This window comes from Neomonachus schauinslandi, chromosome 11 (genome assembly GCF_002201575.2).
Source record: "Neomonachus schauinslandi chromosome 11, ASM220157v2, whole genome shotgun sequence".
Lineage (NCBI taxonomy): Eukaryota > Metazoa > Chordata > Mammalia > Carnivora > Phocidae > Neomonachus > Neomonachus schauinslandi.
In genome coordinates, this window is record NC_058413.1 from 73,789,240 (window position 1) to 73,807,200 (window position 17,961).

The following is a 17,961-nucleotide window of genomic DNA, read 5'->3' on the forward strand; positions in this document are numbered from 1 at the left end:
AAATTGAAAGTTGCTAAGAAAGTAAATCTTAAACGTGCTCATCACAAGGAAAAAAATGTCATAACTTTGTATGGTGACAGGTGGTAACTAGACTTATTGTGGTGATCGTTTTGCAATGTATACAAATGTCTAATCATTATGCTGTACACCTGAAACTAATATAATGTATATCAATTACACTTAAAAAACAAAACAAAACCAAGAGCATCTGATTAGTGATTACTTCATAATATAAAAGAGAACAAGATAAGCATAATCATCCATATCAATACTTGGGTTATGTACATTTAATTCTCCCATATATAATCATAACAATATGCAATCATAACAAGGGTTGGTCATAAGAACTCCCTACGAGATCTAGTATGAAGCACACAATATTAAAATGCATAGCTGTTTGTCAATCTTCACTTCAGTGAAAATTCTGATTGACTGAATAGGGTCTGAATCTTGCCCTTTGTATTGGCTGTGTCATTGCTCTGGACATCATCAGACCTCAACCATGGAAGACATCATATACTGATACTTTTACAAAGGTGCAACCCTGGTAAATGGTGCCATCTTATATTCACTGACTAAATACTTGGTGTGAAATGTTTAAAGCTCTTCGTCTTAAAAAGTATCCTGAATAATTAATGATTTTCCATTTTTGAATTATTGACAGCCATCGCTTCTGCTCACCAGAGGGGTTGGTTTCCCCTGAATTACCCTCCCCTCACACACACTCACTCAAGAACTCAAAGACAATATAAATGACAGAGCTCTGAAATCCTAACATGGGGACTCTGACCAGCACACAGAATACATTCAGAAGCTTAAGTATCTAGTTTTGCACTATGGCCTAACAATCCAAACCATTCACATAAGTTAGGTTTTGCAAAACTCTCAAAATGTAACTGTAATTAAAATGTAAGGCTGTGTAATATATAATGGTTCTTCTATTAAAAATCAAACAAGGTATGACAAGGTGTTACTTCAAAAGAGGTAAAAAAACACTCTGTGTTCATAAGCGCTTAATGTCAAATGTGCTTTCAAGGATATTTAGTATCAACATGTTTTATTTAAAAGTTTTACTTTGGATATATCCAAATTATGTTATCTATCCAGGTCCTAAATAGGTCAGTCTATTTTTTTTTTAATTTTTAGATTATTTATTTATTTGTCAGACAGAAAGAGAGAGAGAGAGCAAGCAGGGGGAACGGCAGGCAGAGGGAGAAGCAGACTCCCCGCTGAGCAAGGAGCCTGATGTGGCGCTCGATCCCAGGACCCTGGGATCATGACCTGAGCCGAAGACAGGCGCTTAACTGACTGAGCCACCCAGATGTCCCTAGACAGGTCATTCTAATTAGGTGTTTTTACAAATGCGGTGTTTATCAATAGTCGGCTTTGGATTAATTTTGTACACCAATGAAAGTACCGTTAGAATGATATAGAAATGTTGTTGTTTTTTTTTTTTAAGTAGGTACTATACTATATTATCTGTACGTTAGTAACGAGCAGGCATAATTCAGTAAGGTCACCTAACCTAGGCCTCTGCTGCCGAATTCCTTGCACTGTCCTCTCTACCAGGAGGTCAGCTAACTAGACTGCTGGCTACATCCAGCCTGCTGTCTCCTTTTTTACTGCCTGGGTTTTATATTTTTAAATAATTGAAAAAAATCCAAAAGCATATTCATGACATGTGAAAATAATATACAATTAGAACTACAGTGTCCATAAACCAAGTTTTATCAGAACAAAGCCACATCCATTCCTAAGCGTTCTTTTATGCAAGAGACCTACTTAGTATTTAGTGCCCTTAAAAATGAGGGAAAATATATGTTTAGGGAAGTAAGAATGTAAAAACAATTCTCTTTTCTGATAAAAATATATACACGCCATTTTATGCTTATTCTATATGAGTTGTCTTACCGCTGGTTTCGCCATCCAAGGACAGAGTTGAGTGGTTGTCACACTGATAACTACTTAGGCTTGCAAACCTAAATTATTCACTATCTAGTCCTTTGCAGAAAAAATTTGCCAAACACTATTCTATACCATCTGTCAAATGAGGGACATAATCTTGAAGTTCTCTTTATGAGATCCAGATGTAGGTTGTAACTCATCACCCAGCTTAGGCCAAGAACCCTGATGTCCTCACTGCCTGTGTTTTGAGTACCCAACAGGTAGGAGCATTTGAAGTTTGCTGAAAGTATATATAAAAGAATGACAGATATTCATATAGTATGTGAGTAGTTTATAAATGTTAACAGCCTCTACATTTCTTGCCTGTTTAAGAGTATGAAGGCCACGAAGGAGTAGTAACATTGGGATATAGAATAAGCATAAAATGGCAACGTATATATTTTTACCAAAAAAGAATTGTTTCTACATTCTTATTTGCATAAACATGCATTTTCCCCCCATTTTTAAGAGCACTAAATACTAGGTAGGTCTCTTGCATAAAAGAACACTTACGAATTCATGCTAGTCTTGGGTATTCAACAATGCACTTTGCCTAAAGAATATTAAACCCTAGACCTTGTGGTTATCTTAATAGCTACCCGATATAAAACAATAGCTTTACAAGATTATTAACTATATAGGCCATACTCTATTAAAAAAATAAACTACAACACAAATAGATATTCTGCACCCCACCTGAGAATTCACTAATTTCAGCAAATATATTATACAAAAAGGTTTATATAAAAGAATTTGAATATTACTTGGGGCTTAGTGCTGAGGTACCTTTAGCTTAGGTGATTTTTGTTTTAAGCCCTTTTTGGTGGAGTAAATTTGCTGGGTGTGTTTTCCTTTATTAATTTATACCAAAAAAATTAAGATACACAAGTTAAATCCCTAATTTCATATAAAAATCATATAAAACTTTCTGAGGAATTAAAGGTTTTTTTTTTTTTTCATTTATATTACCTTAAAGACAAAATGGAAAGTAAAAAATATCCCACCCAGCTTAAAATGCACTGTGCTGGGCCAGAGCCTCGGTAAGTAAGTACAAAGCACACAAGGATAAGCCAGCTTGATGATGCTGGACCCTTGGTTATCCCAACACCTCACTATCACCCAATTTTTAACCCGTTCTTCATTTCAACTGTTTACTTGAATACTGGATAGAACTGCAGTCACAGAATTTTCCTATTAGAGACAATAACCGAACACAGTCTCAGAGTGAACATATTACAAAATATTTTTTGTCAAAATTATTTACCCTTTTTAGTGTCAAGTATGCAAGTTAGGAGAGCCCTCCAGTGAAGCAGTTACTTAGATTTCAGAATGTAACTTCCCCTGGAGACAATGTTATTATACCTACTGGTTAGGTTTCCAAGCTAATCAGTAAATGCCTATTGAATATAACTGTACTTAATTAATAGTACTTAACTAGATATCTTACTGTGTTTCTATGGAAAGACTCTCAAGAGGTCTAATTTACAAATAGCAGAACCACATCTTCCCTCAAACTCCTCTCCTCAACATAACCCCTTTGTAACACCAGTAACCCCTCTGTAAGTCTTCTGTAGATTTCACATACAAAATGTAGGTAGGGGGAGGCCAGCGGCTGGACACCATCCCAGGATCTGGGCTTCCTTTTAGCATCATTTTTGCCTTACCACAGAAAGCCAAAATGAATAGTGGAAATGAGCATTCATGTTCTATCTTATCTTCATAAATCTTTTTTACTGTAAAATATTACTAAAAATTGAGAACATTTCTTAGAGGTCCTATTCAAGAAACAAAACACTTAAACTCAATGTTTCTAGACAATGTCTTCTGTCAAGATATGTCAGCAGTATTGAATGAATCAACATTACTGAACTAATAAATGACTGATTGGCAAAAGAAATAGGTCAAAATTTGCTGGAAAATTAGGAAAAATATATCCTGGGATTAAGAAGAATGATCACATAACAACAGACATAGATAAAAGAGCTAACTAGATAGGTCAAAACTGTCAATGAGAACCTCAATTTGGTTTTCAATTGATTTAATCTTTTAAAGAAATTTGCATTTCTAATACAAAAATAAAGTAGAAAATATCTGAATTTGAAATCCCTCTTATTAATCTCTTGAGTAATCAAGTCCTATTAAGTTTCATTAATTTCATATTTTGTAAAAGTTGTTCCATAAAGAAAACATGGAATGTAAGGAAATTCAGTGTTTATATCTGTATAAGGAGCCAGGCTTTGGAGTTAGACCTGGTTTCAAATCCTGAGTCTGCCATCTATTGGTACTATGACCTTAAACAAGTAACTAAAGCTCTCTGAGCCCTAATCTCTTCATCCATAAAATGTGATAATTCTTTATAGTTTCATTGTGATGATTAAATGTGATACATATGCAGGGCTTAAATATTTAGCAGTCTGGCACATAGGCGGTATTCAAAAGCGGCTAGTATCGTTCCTGGTATTATAAAATGCACTTCAAAACCAAGAGTTATGATCTCAGGTAATTACAATCATCTTCCACAAAATCCAGCTTTAGCCACCCATGAGGTTAATTTCAGCCTTCTCAATATTCAGCCTATATCTAACTGGAAAGAGAGATTTCATTTCTTCCAGCAACTAGTTCCACCTTTGCAATAGAGGGAGATGTAAAAATATGTACCTAGAAATGAGAACATATACCTCCATTACAAGTAGTTGTTAATTAGTAGAAAAAGTAAGTCTCACTCAAATGTATATTTTATACTATCAAAAAAGAAATCTCTGGTGCAAGAAATAATATGGCCTTAAATCAGCCATTTTTATACTTGGTCATACTTACTCATATATGATATGTTCAACACATTCTTCATGAAATGTAAGGTAAAATGCCCGTTCCTCCTCAGTGGAAGCGTTGAGCAACAAAATGCAAGGTTATTCCAACCCACCATTAAATATCCCATGATATTCATGTGTCCCTCAGGGGACAATATTCTGGCCCGTGGACCAAAAAGTGACTCACTTCTGGGTGGATCTAAAAAAGTAAAGGATAACTAAGGGGCAGTCTGGGCCCAGGAACAGTTCTCTGGGTTCAGTTACCAAGGGAGTGCCTGCTGGCCAAGGGGATCACAGCTGGCTTGGGAGATTTCCAAAATAAAGGACTTGGGGAAGTGGAAGAGAGAAAGGCTTAGCCAGAATATGAGAAAAGAACCTTAGGAGGGGGCCTACGGAGAATCTTGGAAGTTTGAAGGTATGTCTTTAGTACTCCAAAACTACCAACCCTTACAGAACACTAGCACATTCCAGGAGGTAGAGCATATGTCCTATCAAAGCAATGGCCATTTTACATTTCTGAGAAGGACCAATAGCTAGCTAACACCAGTGTCCTGACCCTCTTAGTGAAATGACATTCTTGCTCCCTATCAGAACTTCCTCCAAAACGGGGCATATTTCACTGAAACATTCCCATGGCCAAAAAGACGGTAGTCATCTGTCACTGAACTTCTCAAAGTGTTCCTTATAGAGAACAAAATATGACTGTAAAGAACAGACATATCAGACAAATATCAGACCTATTTTGGAAAATGAGAGAAGTTTTCATTTTATCAGATTATATTGTATCCAATATAAGTATACTGCCAATATCTATAAGAGCAATAGATTTTTAAATCAGAATTCTAATTTTGCTAAAAATAAACTTTCTATTAACCAGATCCCAAATAAGAGGAAACCTAGTAGGGGAAAAATATATGCAAATAATTGTTAATTATAATTTAATGTGCTAAGTGTGATAAATGCAGTATTTTTGGACAGAACAGCAGTCCTGAAGAGATAGGGAGAAGGAAAATGGTTTAAAGATTAGGAAACACTTTTGAGATATCACAAGTTTTGAAGATTTTTGAAAGAAAAAGAGGAATTCTACATGTTAACTGTAGATTTAGATGGTATAGGATATAGACTTTTGAATAGTTTATACTGCATCTACTTATACGTTTAAGGTAACTGTTGTAGACACATCACTAATCATCACTAATCATTTTGGCTTTGCCATGTATTTAAGGTATATGGTGAAACCCACCCCCTCCCCCATCCCTGTCCCCCACCACAGTGGTATCTTAGGATAGTCTAGATACTGGTAGTCATTTATAGGTCTCACCAGATCTAATCAAATAAACAGACCACACTGAACTTCAGGTAGTTGTCTGTCATAGTTTGTGTGGACAGAGTAACCGCACCCCCTACACACAAAATAGAAAATGCCCTCTGTCTTTGAGGACTGCAGTATTTAGGGACTCCTTCATTCATAGGACATTCAGAGCTGTCCTATCTCCCGTCAACAGTGGTGGTTTTCTTTTTCTTTATTCTAACAATGGTTGTTATCAGCAGTCTACAGTGATACTTCTCTCTGATTCTTTCTTGTCTCTTCTTCTTCTGTTGCTTCTCCCACATGTCTCCACTTTCAAGAAAAAAGGCTAATCTGGCTACTCAGAGCCTTTCCTTTTCAGCCAAGAACCAACCAATAAGAGCACAATAGACATAATCTTCGGATCTGACCATTCTTCATTGCATAGTACTTAGGAGAATATTCCCTCGGAGCCAGAGAGATGTGTTTTTCCCCTCCTGGGTTTCTACCAGGTAAGGGGATGCTCACAAAAAGTAAAGATCATTTCTAGTTAGCCTAACTCTTAATGTAATAGTAGAGAAGCTTCTAGGATGTCACTGAAAAGGTGCTAGGCAGCATGTGCAAGTGATCCTCATACAGAATAGAGGTGACTGGGTTGGCCTTATCCACATTTTCTTTGAGTGGTGCTTGCCTTTTGTTTTCCCCATAGACTCCTGAGAATTACATTTATATGTACCATACAATTATATGAACTCTGGCTCAACAGTTCTTAAATGTTCTGGTTTTGGAACTCCTTCACACCCTTAAAAATTACGGAGGAACCCGAAGAGCTTTTGTTTCTGTATGGGTTATAGCTGTCAATATTTACTGTATTAGAAATTAAAACTGAGAAAATGTTAAATGTTAATTCACTTAAAATAATAAATCCATTACATGTTAACATAAGGCACATATTTTTATGAAAATAACTTTATTTTCCAAAACAAAAAAAGTGAGCAGAGTGACATTTACGTTTTGCAAATCTCTTTAGTGTCTGTTTAATAGAAGACAGCTGAATTTCATATCTGATTCTGTATTCAATCTGTTGCAATGTTTTGATTGAAGTATGTGAGGAAAATCTGGCCTCATACACGTAAGTTGGGAAATGAAAGAGTTAATTGTGAATATTCTTCTTTGATAGCACACCAAAACTCCACAAGCAGAGCTTCTTAATGGTTCCTTACAATGTGGAATCTGAAACCCTATCAGGAAACTGAACTTTCTGTACCCTACTATATTAAAATCTATTTGCCCAGTTTGTACTTTTAATGGATCTTTTACCCATGTAGGATTTTGATAAACTTGCTCAAAAATGAGACAAGCAATCCTGTAAATTGAAGGACCACTGACAACATTCATTGCCAGTAGGAGAAAGAATGGTCAGATGGAGAGCTTTGGGGACCTACAGCCGTTCATAGTTGCTGAAGCTGGAAATGAGGATATTTTCCCTGGCAGCTTCAATACTGCAGGGGACCATAAGAATACAGTTTTATTATAGAGGCAGTCCTAAGAATTAAATGGACTTTTTACTAGTTGTATGATAGAGGTCAGGGCACTTAAATTTTCTGTGAGAATCAACTGAGATAATGTGAAAGCACTCTAAAAACTGTGAAAGTCTAGACAAACTTAAGTTATAACCCAACACTTTTAAAAGGGAAGAAAGGGACAGAGATGGGGAGAAAAGATTAAGACACTTTTACTCCCATACTCTTCTCCTAAATCAGAAGTATTAATTTTTTGCTTTGCCCTAGATTTCCCCAACTTCTATTAAATATAGTCATCTTTGACTCTTAGTCTTTTCAAACTAGATACTAATTTCCCTCATCTGCTGAAGTGCTGAAAAGGCAATTTCATTTTATTTAATTACTGGGAAAAATGAAAGCAATGCACTAGATTACTACATAAGAGAGGGAGGAGTAGGTATAAATAGAAATATGCAAATCAAAAATCAGTATGTTGATCATTCTAACCAAAGCATAGTATCTTTACCTCTCATTTACAGACAATAACTCAAAAGGACAGAAAAGTGAAGACTAACCAAATTACTCAGTATGTACTGAAATATATTGCTACAACTCAAAGAACTACAGTAACCTGGGAAAATAAATAGGCTCATGTTTTTCTTATATTTATAAGTTATACTTTATGGTTTACAAAGCACTTTAACACACACCACCTCTCTCGAGCTATGCAGCAACCTCTAAGTCAAACAGAAATTATCTACATTTTACAGAGAAAACTAGGCTTCAAGGAAATTAACTAATTTGCCTCAAATTAAAAGACCTACCCGAGACCTACCAAATTAAAAGGCCTATCAGAGACCATGAGCACATCTAGTGGCTTCCAGCATCACTACATTAGCAGTTATGTTTTGGCAGTTTACTTATTTGGTCGTGGGAAGGTGGGAGAAGCAACAGAATCCATTTTACAAATGAAATTTTAGTTGGACCCGAACTATGCAACATATAAAAATACAAAACAATGATTTTAATGTGTCTTAGCTATAAAGTAACAATTACTGTTAACAATAAGTTTGTTAACAAATAATAATATAACAGTAGAAATATAACATGAGTACATACGTGTGGAATTTTTTTTTTGAAGGCCAAAGCCTTCATAATCAATGACCATCTTTCTTATCAATATCATATTAACAAAAAAGTTCAAATACATGTACGAAGATAGCAGAACAAGTTTTAATTCACGGCCTGCACAAGAATAATCCTGTAACAAAAGATAACTTTTAAAACAATCTATTAAAATTTGATAAAAACTTTAAGTAGCTGTGTTTTTGTTATAACTTAAGAATAATTTTAATTGTACTTAAAAATGTAATCCAACTCGTGCATTTAACACTGAAGCATCTTAGGGCTCCCTAAAAAGCAATTTGAAAACCTTTGTATAATTGTTTGCTATCATAAATTCATTGCTTGATCTCTGCCTAGTTCACTTAAGATAAAGTAAGTAAAAAACCGGTTTTGACAATCAAAAAAATACATATAAGAAACCTAATTAAGAGTATAGCTATGGAGGAGGCACCTGGGTGGCTCAGTCGGTAAGCGTCTGCCTTCGGCTCGGGTCATGATCCTGGGGTCCTGGGATCGAGCCCCACGTCCGGCTCCCTGCTCTGCGGGAAGCCTGCTTCTCCCTCTCCCATTCCCCCTGCTTGTGTTCCCTTTCTCGCTGTCTCTCTCTCTGTCAAATAAATAAAATCTTTAAAAAAAAAAAGAGTATAGCTATGGAAATCAGTCAACGCAATTACATCCTATTGGTTGAACCTTATAAAACTGCTATTAATTGACAACTTTAATTATAAAAGTGAGGCTCATATGGTTCGATTTAATATTTCCTATTTTATTTTTGCAGTCTTTTCACTTAAAAACGCACCAGAAAGTTGCCAAAATAAGTGATTATATAAACAAAGTGGAAAGATAAAATACCAACAAAGATCTATCACTACTAGAACTACCTAAACACATTAAGAATTTTGAAATGTTAAATGTTCTAACTTACAGTGCAGTTTTATTCACTTCAGTAGGACTGGCTGCTCCATACTCAAAGAATATTGCAATATGCCCCTTTTCATTCATCAGAAGATAAGTGGACTAATAGTTACCTACCTTTCTTAATGCAATTTGGTACTCCACTTTGAAATTTATCTAGTTGTCACGGGAATTTCTTCAAGTAACATGCATTTTACTTCAAAACTCATTAACTTTTCCAAAGTAAGTGGAAGCATTTCCTTTTATTAAAAACTTTATTGATTTATTTCATTGATAACAGAACAAGTTAGGAGTTATAGATGTGAAGATAGTTTTTGTTTGTTCATTCATTTGTTTCCCTGTATGGGAAATATATTCTTTTTACTAACCTAGGATACCAAATTAGGTATATTCAATATTTTAAGAAGTCCTTCTATTTTAAAAGACACTGAATCAAAATTGTAAAGGCACGGCTAATAATGAATGTGACTCTCATACAATACATAACTCAATTTTCAGACACTGGGTTAAACCAAGTTATTTCATTTGAAGGTGAATCCAGTTCCTTTTGAAGATCCCCCCCCCCCCCGCCCCAAATTTAACACATTGCAACAAATTAAGCTACTTAAAGAAAAAGCCTTCATGCCACATAAAAGGTGACTCTTTCCCCATCATTAATGAGGACTGTAACAGCAAAGAGTAATTCACACTGGGTGTGCATGAGTTTCATTCTTCATTATGAACTGAACTAAAATTCAAAATGCTATGACTCACTTGGTTATTACTGAACATTTTATTAAGTGGAAAACACAAGATAAATTCAAAGAATCACATTTTCAGAGTTACAGATGAATTTTAAAGTTATATACTTTCTATCAAAAAGAAAATCATCTTTATTAGAAATACACTCTTACATGCTATTTTTAGAATGATGAAGAATTTAAAATGCTAACACTTGATATCTTTTAAAAGCACTTAAGAATAGCACTCTTTAAAGGCTACAAATGTTGCCAAGTCATGTCATAACTGGCTCAAACAAGCCCATTTCCATCTAAAGTTATTTCATGCTACTGCATGAATCAATATTAAATACCTTGGAGTTACTAAAAACTGGAATATTCGCAGAGGTACATAGCAATTACAAAATATGAAAATGGTGAATTTCCATTTTCCATATACCTCTTTCTTTTAAGAATGACTAGAAAAGAAGATGTTCTTTCTAGGTAAATAGAAATAGTTTCTTAAAAGCTAAGAGAAAGATATAAAGAATGCCAGTAAACAGTGATGGAGCCATAGCCATGGTTCTCTTAAAAGAAAAACTAGATTTTGAAGCCTAGTATCACCTCCAAACATCTTATTAGCCTGCCAAATTGCCAGAGCCATTAAAAAAAAAAAAAAAAGTCAAAGTCAATATAGTTCTTTTGTTCCTTATTCAATTAAAACAACAACAACAACAACAAACAACTAGCTGTTATTTTAACCAGGCTTGAGTTTAATCAAATGTGTCTCAAGCAACAATTTTTTCATGTTAAAGACATAACTTACCACTTTTGAAGTCAGGAAATAATAATAATAATTTTTTTTAAAAGCTAGGTTCGGATGACATCTGACCCTGAAGTGAAAGAGTTAACATTCAACTAAGCTGATCTGCACTTCTGATCCATTACATTTCTCACAAGCTGCCCTACAATGAGCTGAGCAAGTATCAACTGTAATTTGATCCCAGAGTTTATGGAAAAAAATAACTGCACATACTCAACATGCACATTTAATAAAAATCTGTTTCAAGAGAAACAGATCCACTAAACACAATTTAAGGCACATTTAACTGTTCGATTAACTTCAAATCTGCAATCCCTTTGCTTTCTTCATGCTCTCAAATAAAATAGTGGGGGGGAAAAAGCAGCAGCCCTACTGCAGGGAAAAGAGGCTTGAAAAACAACTTTGATTGGCACTTGGCCTGACCCACAGAGGAAGAAAAACAGTTTTTGGACAAAGAGCGCAAATATTTGAGCTTGCTGACTTACATGCTTTCTTTCTATTTTTAATATATAAATAATAATCCCAATTGCACTGTAGTTAGAGAAATTGACTAAAAACGGTGCCGCATTCATCTTGTCTTCCAGTCCCGATGCATTTGCACAGCTCAGCAATTTTAATTCATTTGTACTGGACAAACAGAAGCACCTCAACTACTGTTTCCACTTAATGAAATGTAAAAATGCAGTTTGAAGAAAAAGAAACTGATTATAATATTACCCAGTGGAGGCTGTTAAAGTCTGATTAAAAGCTTTTCTCGGTCTAAAGCGACATCTTTTCATTCCCCTCCCCCACCCCTTAACGGAGTGATTAAGCCAAGTAAGCTAAACAATTCTGGAGTAAACTTTCTATCAGTCACTCGGGGAAGCAATAAGCTGATTGTACGTCTGATTTTTCTGGACCTGCACGGGGCGGGGGGGTGCTGAGGGGTGATAACCGACGTCCACCTCCGTCTCCTCCTCCCCCAACCCCAGAGGAACTGTAAGGTCGAATAGCATTTCCCATGGGCATAAAGTTCAAGCTGCTTTCCCAGTTCCTTTCAAGACTGAACTATAGACACAAGACTGCCGTCAAAAGAATGTAAAAAGGAGTGTTAAGGGAGAGCGCGCAAAGAAGGCAGAAGCGACCGAATAAACAAAAACAACCCCCGCCAAGAGTTAGCCACACAGCAAAGAGGGAGCCAGGTTCCTGAAGACCAGTCCAGACTGTTCAGATTTCGCACCGACCTCCATCCACAGGACCGGGAGGAGGATCGAGCCGGTCGCTCCCTCCTTCCGCCCGCGGAGCAGGCCGGAGGTGGTAAGGCAGGGAGGTGAGCCGAAAAATAGACTAATGGCAGCAAAAAGAAAATCGGAAAAAAAAAAAAAATCCCCAACCCCTCGGGACTAGCATCTGTCCCGGCGGAGATAAGAAGCAGCAGTGCAAACCTCCACCCTCAACCCACGCCCCCTTCCTTCGGTCTCGGCGTGGGGAAGGTGCCCCGGGATCCCTTTGAGCCTCGCCCCAACAGTGCGCCCCGGGGCCGAGCAGCCCGAGCCCCGCCGGCAGGAAGCGCCCCTCTCGGGCTGGACCCCAGGCCGAGCCCGTACCTTCCGCAGCACTTTCCGGCAGTTGGTACAGAGCAGGTAGTTGGCGGCGGCCGACGGGCTGCTGCCGCCCCGGTTCATCTTGGCTGCGGGCGCCGAGGGCGAAGACGGACGGCGGGGCCCGGGCCGGGTATCACTGCGGCCGCCCGCGCCGCTGCTGGGCCGGACCGTCCCCCTGCCGCCGGCCGCGCTTCAGCCTCAGCCTCCCCCGGGCGGGATGTCGGGATGGGAGGCGATGGCCCGGAGAGCAAGCGGCGCTGCCCCAGGCGACCACCGCGGCGGCTGCCGAAGCGCCGGCGGAGACGGCGGCGGCTGCTCCTCACCGGCCCGTTGTTCCTCCCGCCCCCATCCTCCAGACCCCCGCCCCCGCCAGGCTAGGACGAGCAGCCGCCACCGCTACCGCCGCCTCCGCCACCGCCGCAGCGCCTCAGTGCGGCCCCGCCCCCGCCTCCCCACCACCTTCACCACCTCCACGCTCCGGTACCGCCCCCTCCCGCCATTCGGACAGCCCCGGCCACGCCCCTGGGCCGCTAGCCCGCAGCCAATGAGCAGCCAGAGCCCGGTTGGGAGCTGCACAGGCCAATCACAGAGGCCGAGGACGCCTTGAATCTCCGGGCAAGTTAAGTTTATCTCCGAGGCTCGGAACTGGAGAGAGATGGCGGGTTAGTTAGGTAGTGTGGGGTGGAAGGGAATACAGTTTGTGCTGCTCCGCCAATAGGAGGAAGAGGGTGTGTCGTATGCAAATTATCCCTGGAAGCCCAGCCCCTCCCCGAAGACAAGCCACGCCCCCTTCTCTAGGTCCCTGCAAAAATGGTACGGAGAGTGAGATAAAAAAACTGGGAGCTAGAGCCTCGCTAGAGGGTCTAAAACTGAGCTAAATATTTCCTGGTTTCTTGAGAAAGGTTGGGGACGGGAGAGGGGCGGTAGCTAAAACGTTCACACTCTCAAGGCAGTGATTAGGCTTTCTCTCAGCCAGAATCTTGGCTTAGCTGTAAAGAAGACTGCAGTCACGTAGTACTTGGCAACCAGGGATCTCAAAGAACTTTATGCATCATTTATCCTGAGCCTTGTTTTGCAAAAGACCAATTACCTGAGGCTTGGGCGGGGGGTAGGGGGTAGACGTTTGAGATATATTTACACCCTTAATCGAGTTGGCGGGGGGTGGGGGGGGGGGACACAAAACCTCTGGTTTAGCGGTTTCCTCCTCCATCTGAAGCACCTTCTCGCAGTCCTTTCCGCAATGAAAGTTCCTTTATTTATCCAGCACGAAAGGGCCAAAGAGACAGGTTTATCCTCTCACCCAACGATCCTTTTCTGAGACAGTTCATCAGAAACATGGAGAACACAGAGCCTTGCTCGGGAAGGAAGGTTCAGAGAACAAATCGTCTGTAAACTATTGGGCAGGACTTGCCTCTTCCAAAGCTAAAAATGGTGAGTCAGGATTTTGGCGTCCACGCTCTAGCGAGAGAGGGCACATGTAACTGGGGAAAGCTCTGGCTGGCAGAGTGTGGGGGGACAGGCGAAAGGGGGAGCCAGGTCTCTCGAGGAGGCCAGCAACGCGCGTGCGGGTCCAATGCGGGTTCCCGACGCGAGACGCCCGGAAACCTGGTCCCCAGTGAGAACAAAGGCAGGCGCCGAGCGAGAACCTGATTGGTGCCGGGTCCCCACCGGTGTCCTCCTGGCCCCGGAGACAACTTGCTTCGCCCACTGGCGCGGAGCTCCGTGCTCACTGGAGCCCCAGCTCCCCACCCGGCCTTGGCTGTGACCACACAGGACTGTGCGTTATGACATCACCTGTTTTCGCTCTTTAGAACACGATCTGTATTCTCAGCTTCTCCTTTTTTTAAAGGACTCTAGTGGACCGGGATTTGTGCAGGCCTGCAGTTCGCAGAAAGAATCTGGAGATGATGTAAAAGAACGGTTTCGCTGGTTTGCATTTCTTTCTTTTCTTTTTAATTAAAACACACACACACACGCACACACACACACACGCACACACACACACACACAAAAACCCTGGTTTCCTTAGGGATTCAGTGTGGTGTTGTAACGCAAAATCAGAAAGGTACACTTGGAGGTGCTAGCAAGTTTAGCATATCAAAGCTGTTAGACCAAATTGTGTGGTTAAAACTGTCAATCTCATTTTTCAACGGCTGCCTCCTCTGTCCCTTTCAGAGACCAACACATATACACCAAGTCTACACAAGGAACAAAGGAAGTGGAAATCTGCCAGTGTCAGGTTTAAATAGATTAAAATTGACTGGAAAACCCCTGAAGGGTCTGAGTTATGTGGTTGGGTAAACGTGTTGATCCATTTAACTAGTGATAGCTAAAGGTCACTTGATGCAGTTGTAGACATATATAACCTAGAATAGCAGTGGTGTGGGGAAGGTGCTTAACAATCAGTTAGAAACTGTAAAAGCAAGAAAATTAGGTAAGGAGAGAAATCACCACCTGCTCTTCGATGCAGAGAACCAAGAAATCCAGGGAGAAAGTTAGCAAGGCACAGTTTTCCTAAGAACTGAAACACATATGTGTCCCCATTTAGTGGTAAATTTCTTGGTCTATATTCCTGGCTGGTTCTCTCTTGTAAAGCAGATTTTATGTGAATACATTTTAAAGGATAGGAGATACTGAAGGATGAAGTGAATTTTTGTGCAGAGATTGAACGTTCTCAAATAGTATTTTAGATTCAAATTGTTTTCTTTCATATTCTTTGTATAACCTTTCCTCTTACTTAGTAGTTAAAATCCTTTCACAATGACGTTCTTTAAGCTCTTCAGTGAACTCAATTCCCTAGAAGGGATGGCCAAGAGAGTGTAATCTACACCATTACCCACTCTTACAAAGATTGCGAAAGGGAGGTTTTAGAGGAACAGTTTCATTGATTCACTGATACATGTACGTGACCAAAGGATGGATCTCTCCACCAAACTCCTCCAGACTTTTGTAACATTAATTATCCAGAGGGCCATTTATTTGACATTTAACAGTGTGCTGCATTGTGACATCTCTTATATTGAACACTTATATATGTGTCTATGTTCACCCCTAAAATCTTCAGTCCACTAACTCATTCTCAGCACACAACCTCCACCCTCTCTTCAGGTCCTCACAACCCCCACTCCCATCATCCTTCTTCTCTGTGCTCATGTCAGTGTTCAACTTCTGGATTCTTCCTTTCTCTTCCATTCCTTACCTAGTCTCCCTTCCTTTTCTAACCAGCCTGGATATCATAAAGAGAATGTGACTTAAGAGAGTGACTTGTGAATCCTGGCTCACACTCTTAGGAGGGAAGAAAACAAAAGGCAGTTCTTTTGGTTTCACACAGGACAAGGAGAAACTCCTTCCCTTTTGTTGTCAGGTATGTATAAAATAAGAAAGACTTTCAGAAAAGTAAGATATGGGTGAAAATACCACCAACATTGAGAAGTACTTTTTAACTTTCTTATTACAAAATTAGGATGATACTTTATTAACTGTTTGACATTGTTTTCAGAAATAATTTTGGCTTGTTTTGAAATATTCTCTTAAAATGTGATTTTTTTTTTTTTTGTCCCACATAATGGCTAAAATCATATGGCTTGGATGTTCCATAACTTCTTTAGCCATTACCCCATTACTGAACATGGAGGCTGTTTCCAGTTCTTTATGGTTATAAATAATGCTATGATAAGCTTCCTCATACATAAATTTCTGGCAGCCCCTCTGATTCCTAGATATGGAATTTCAAACTGAAAGGATGTGAATATGTTTTAAGGCTCTTGTTACAATTTGCTAAAATATTTTGTGGAAAGGTTTAACCAATTTGCACTCATCCCACAGTGAATGAGAACACAGGGGAGAGAATCATTTGGAAAGCACACATCTGAACTGTCATTCTCCTGCTTCAGGCCCATGAACAGTCCACTTACCTCCACTTCTAATGCTTTCCTCGCCTTCCGCCTGGTGATTGTCATCTCCTGTTGAAAGATCTCCTGGTGGAGTCAAGCACTGGTCCAAGTGTCTGTGGTGTCACCCTCTTATCTCTTCTTTAGCACTATCTCAGTATTGAAATGATTGGCTTCAATTCTGTTTTCTCATTAGATTGTGAACACCTTGAGGGTGGGGATGAAGTTACATTTACTTTGTATTCTCTCTCTCTCTCTTTTTTTTAAGATTTTATTTATTTATTTGAGGGTGAGGGGAGCAGCAGAGCAGGGAACCAGCCGGGGCTGGTCCCAGGACCCCAGGATCATGACCTGAGCTGAAGACAGACACTTAACCGACTGAGCCACCCAGGCGCCCCTACTTTGTATTCTCAATTCCTAGCTCAACAGGAAGATGAGTGTGCTTTAAAAATCTTGGGGAAAAAATAGTGAGTTTTCACTCCTTACTTGCCAAAATACACCATACATTCTTCCAGGGTGTCTTTTGAATCTTGAATAACAGTGATAGCATCTTATAAAAGGGCCCCAATAAATATTTGTGAATTGAGCAGTTCCCAAAACCATTGCTTTGGAGCAGATTGGCTCGATTCATGTCCTTATCTGTCACCGATTCCTTCTCTGACATTGAACATAATGATTATTATGCCTGGGCCTTGCTATTGCCTTTATAAAATGGAAGTTCTTGCCAGAAACTAAGGGTGTAGGGAAGGCTGGGGGCAACGTTTACTGTTCAGTAATTTTGAAAGAAGTTACCCTGTTAATAACGTGCTGTGACTTTTGGACTTGAAATTGTTTACTTCTTTAGATATTCTCCTACTGACCTAAGAACTGGGCCCCTTTATAGCTCCTAAATAAGGATTCAATTGAAAAAAATTAATTACTAAAGATATTTTTTAAATTCCATTTCTTGAGACAATAGGTCATTTTCTAACATTTTGCCTTCTCAGACTTCTTTTTCCTTCTCCCCGGGGGCACCCAAAGCATTTGGATAGTAGAAAGTGCTGCATTATTTACAAATTTGCAAATACTGTAATTTGTTTCATGCACAAAGGAATTTGCACTTCACACAATTGTAAATTGATTGCTCCCTTTGAGCTGTTAATTAGATTCCTGCTATTTTTTTTTCCCAAGGCCCAAGACCAATACCACTCCGAAGGAGAAATTAAGAGGATCTGATCTAAAAGGGCTATGGTTTTAGTGCCCATTTCCATCCCACACCCTGAATCACCCACCCCCACCAAGAAAATTCTTACCAAAGCTCATTTTTCAAAGAACAAATATTCCACCAAGATCCAAATTTCTGTAGGTTGTTTCTTGTAATTTCCCATTTCAGAGTTCCCTGCA

At 39.4% G+C, this 17,961-nt stretch overlaps 1 protein-coding gene across 1 annotated transcript in view; it reads right to left on the bottom strand.

The window, feature by feature from the left end:
- Positions 1 to 12,819, bottom strand: part of SESN3 (sestrin 3) — a 69,506-nt gene extending 56,687 nt beyond the window's left edge. Inside the window, exon 1 of the mRNA XM_021679068.2 lies at positions 12,692 to 12,819. Within this exon, the coding sequence (XP_021534743.2) occupies positions 12,692 to 12,769 (78 nt within the window). The 5' untranslated portion in view covers positions 12,770 to 12,819. The remainder of the gene's footprint in view (positions 1 to 12,691) is intronic.
- Between the last annotated feature and the right edge of the window lie 5,142 nt (positions 12,820 to 17,961).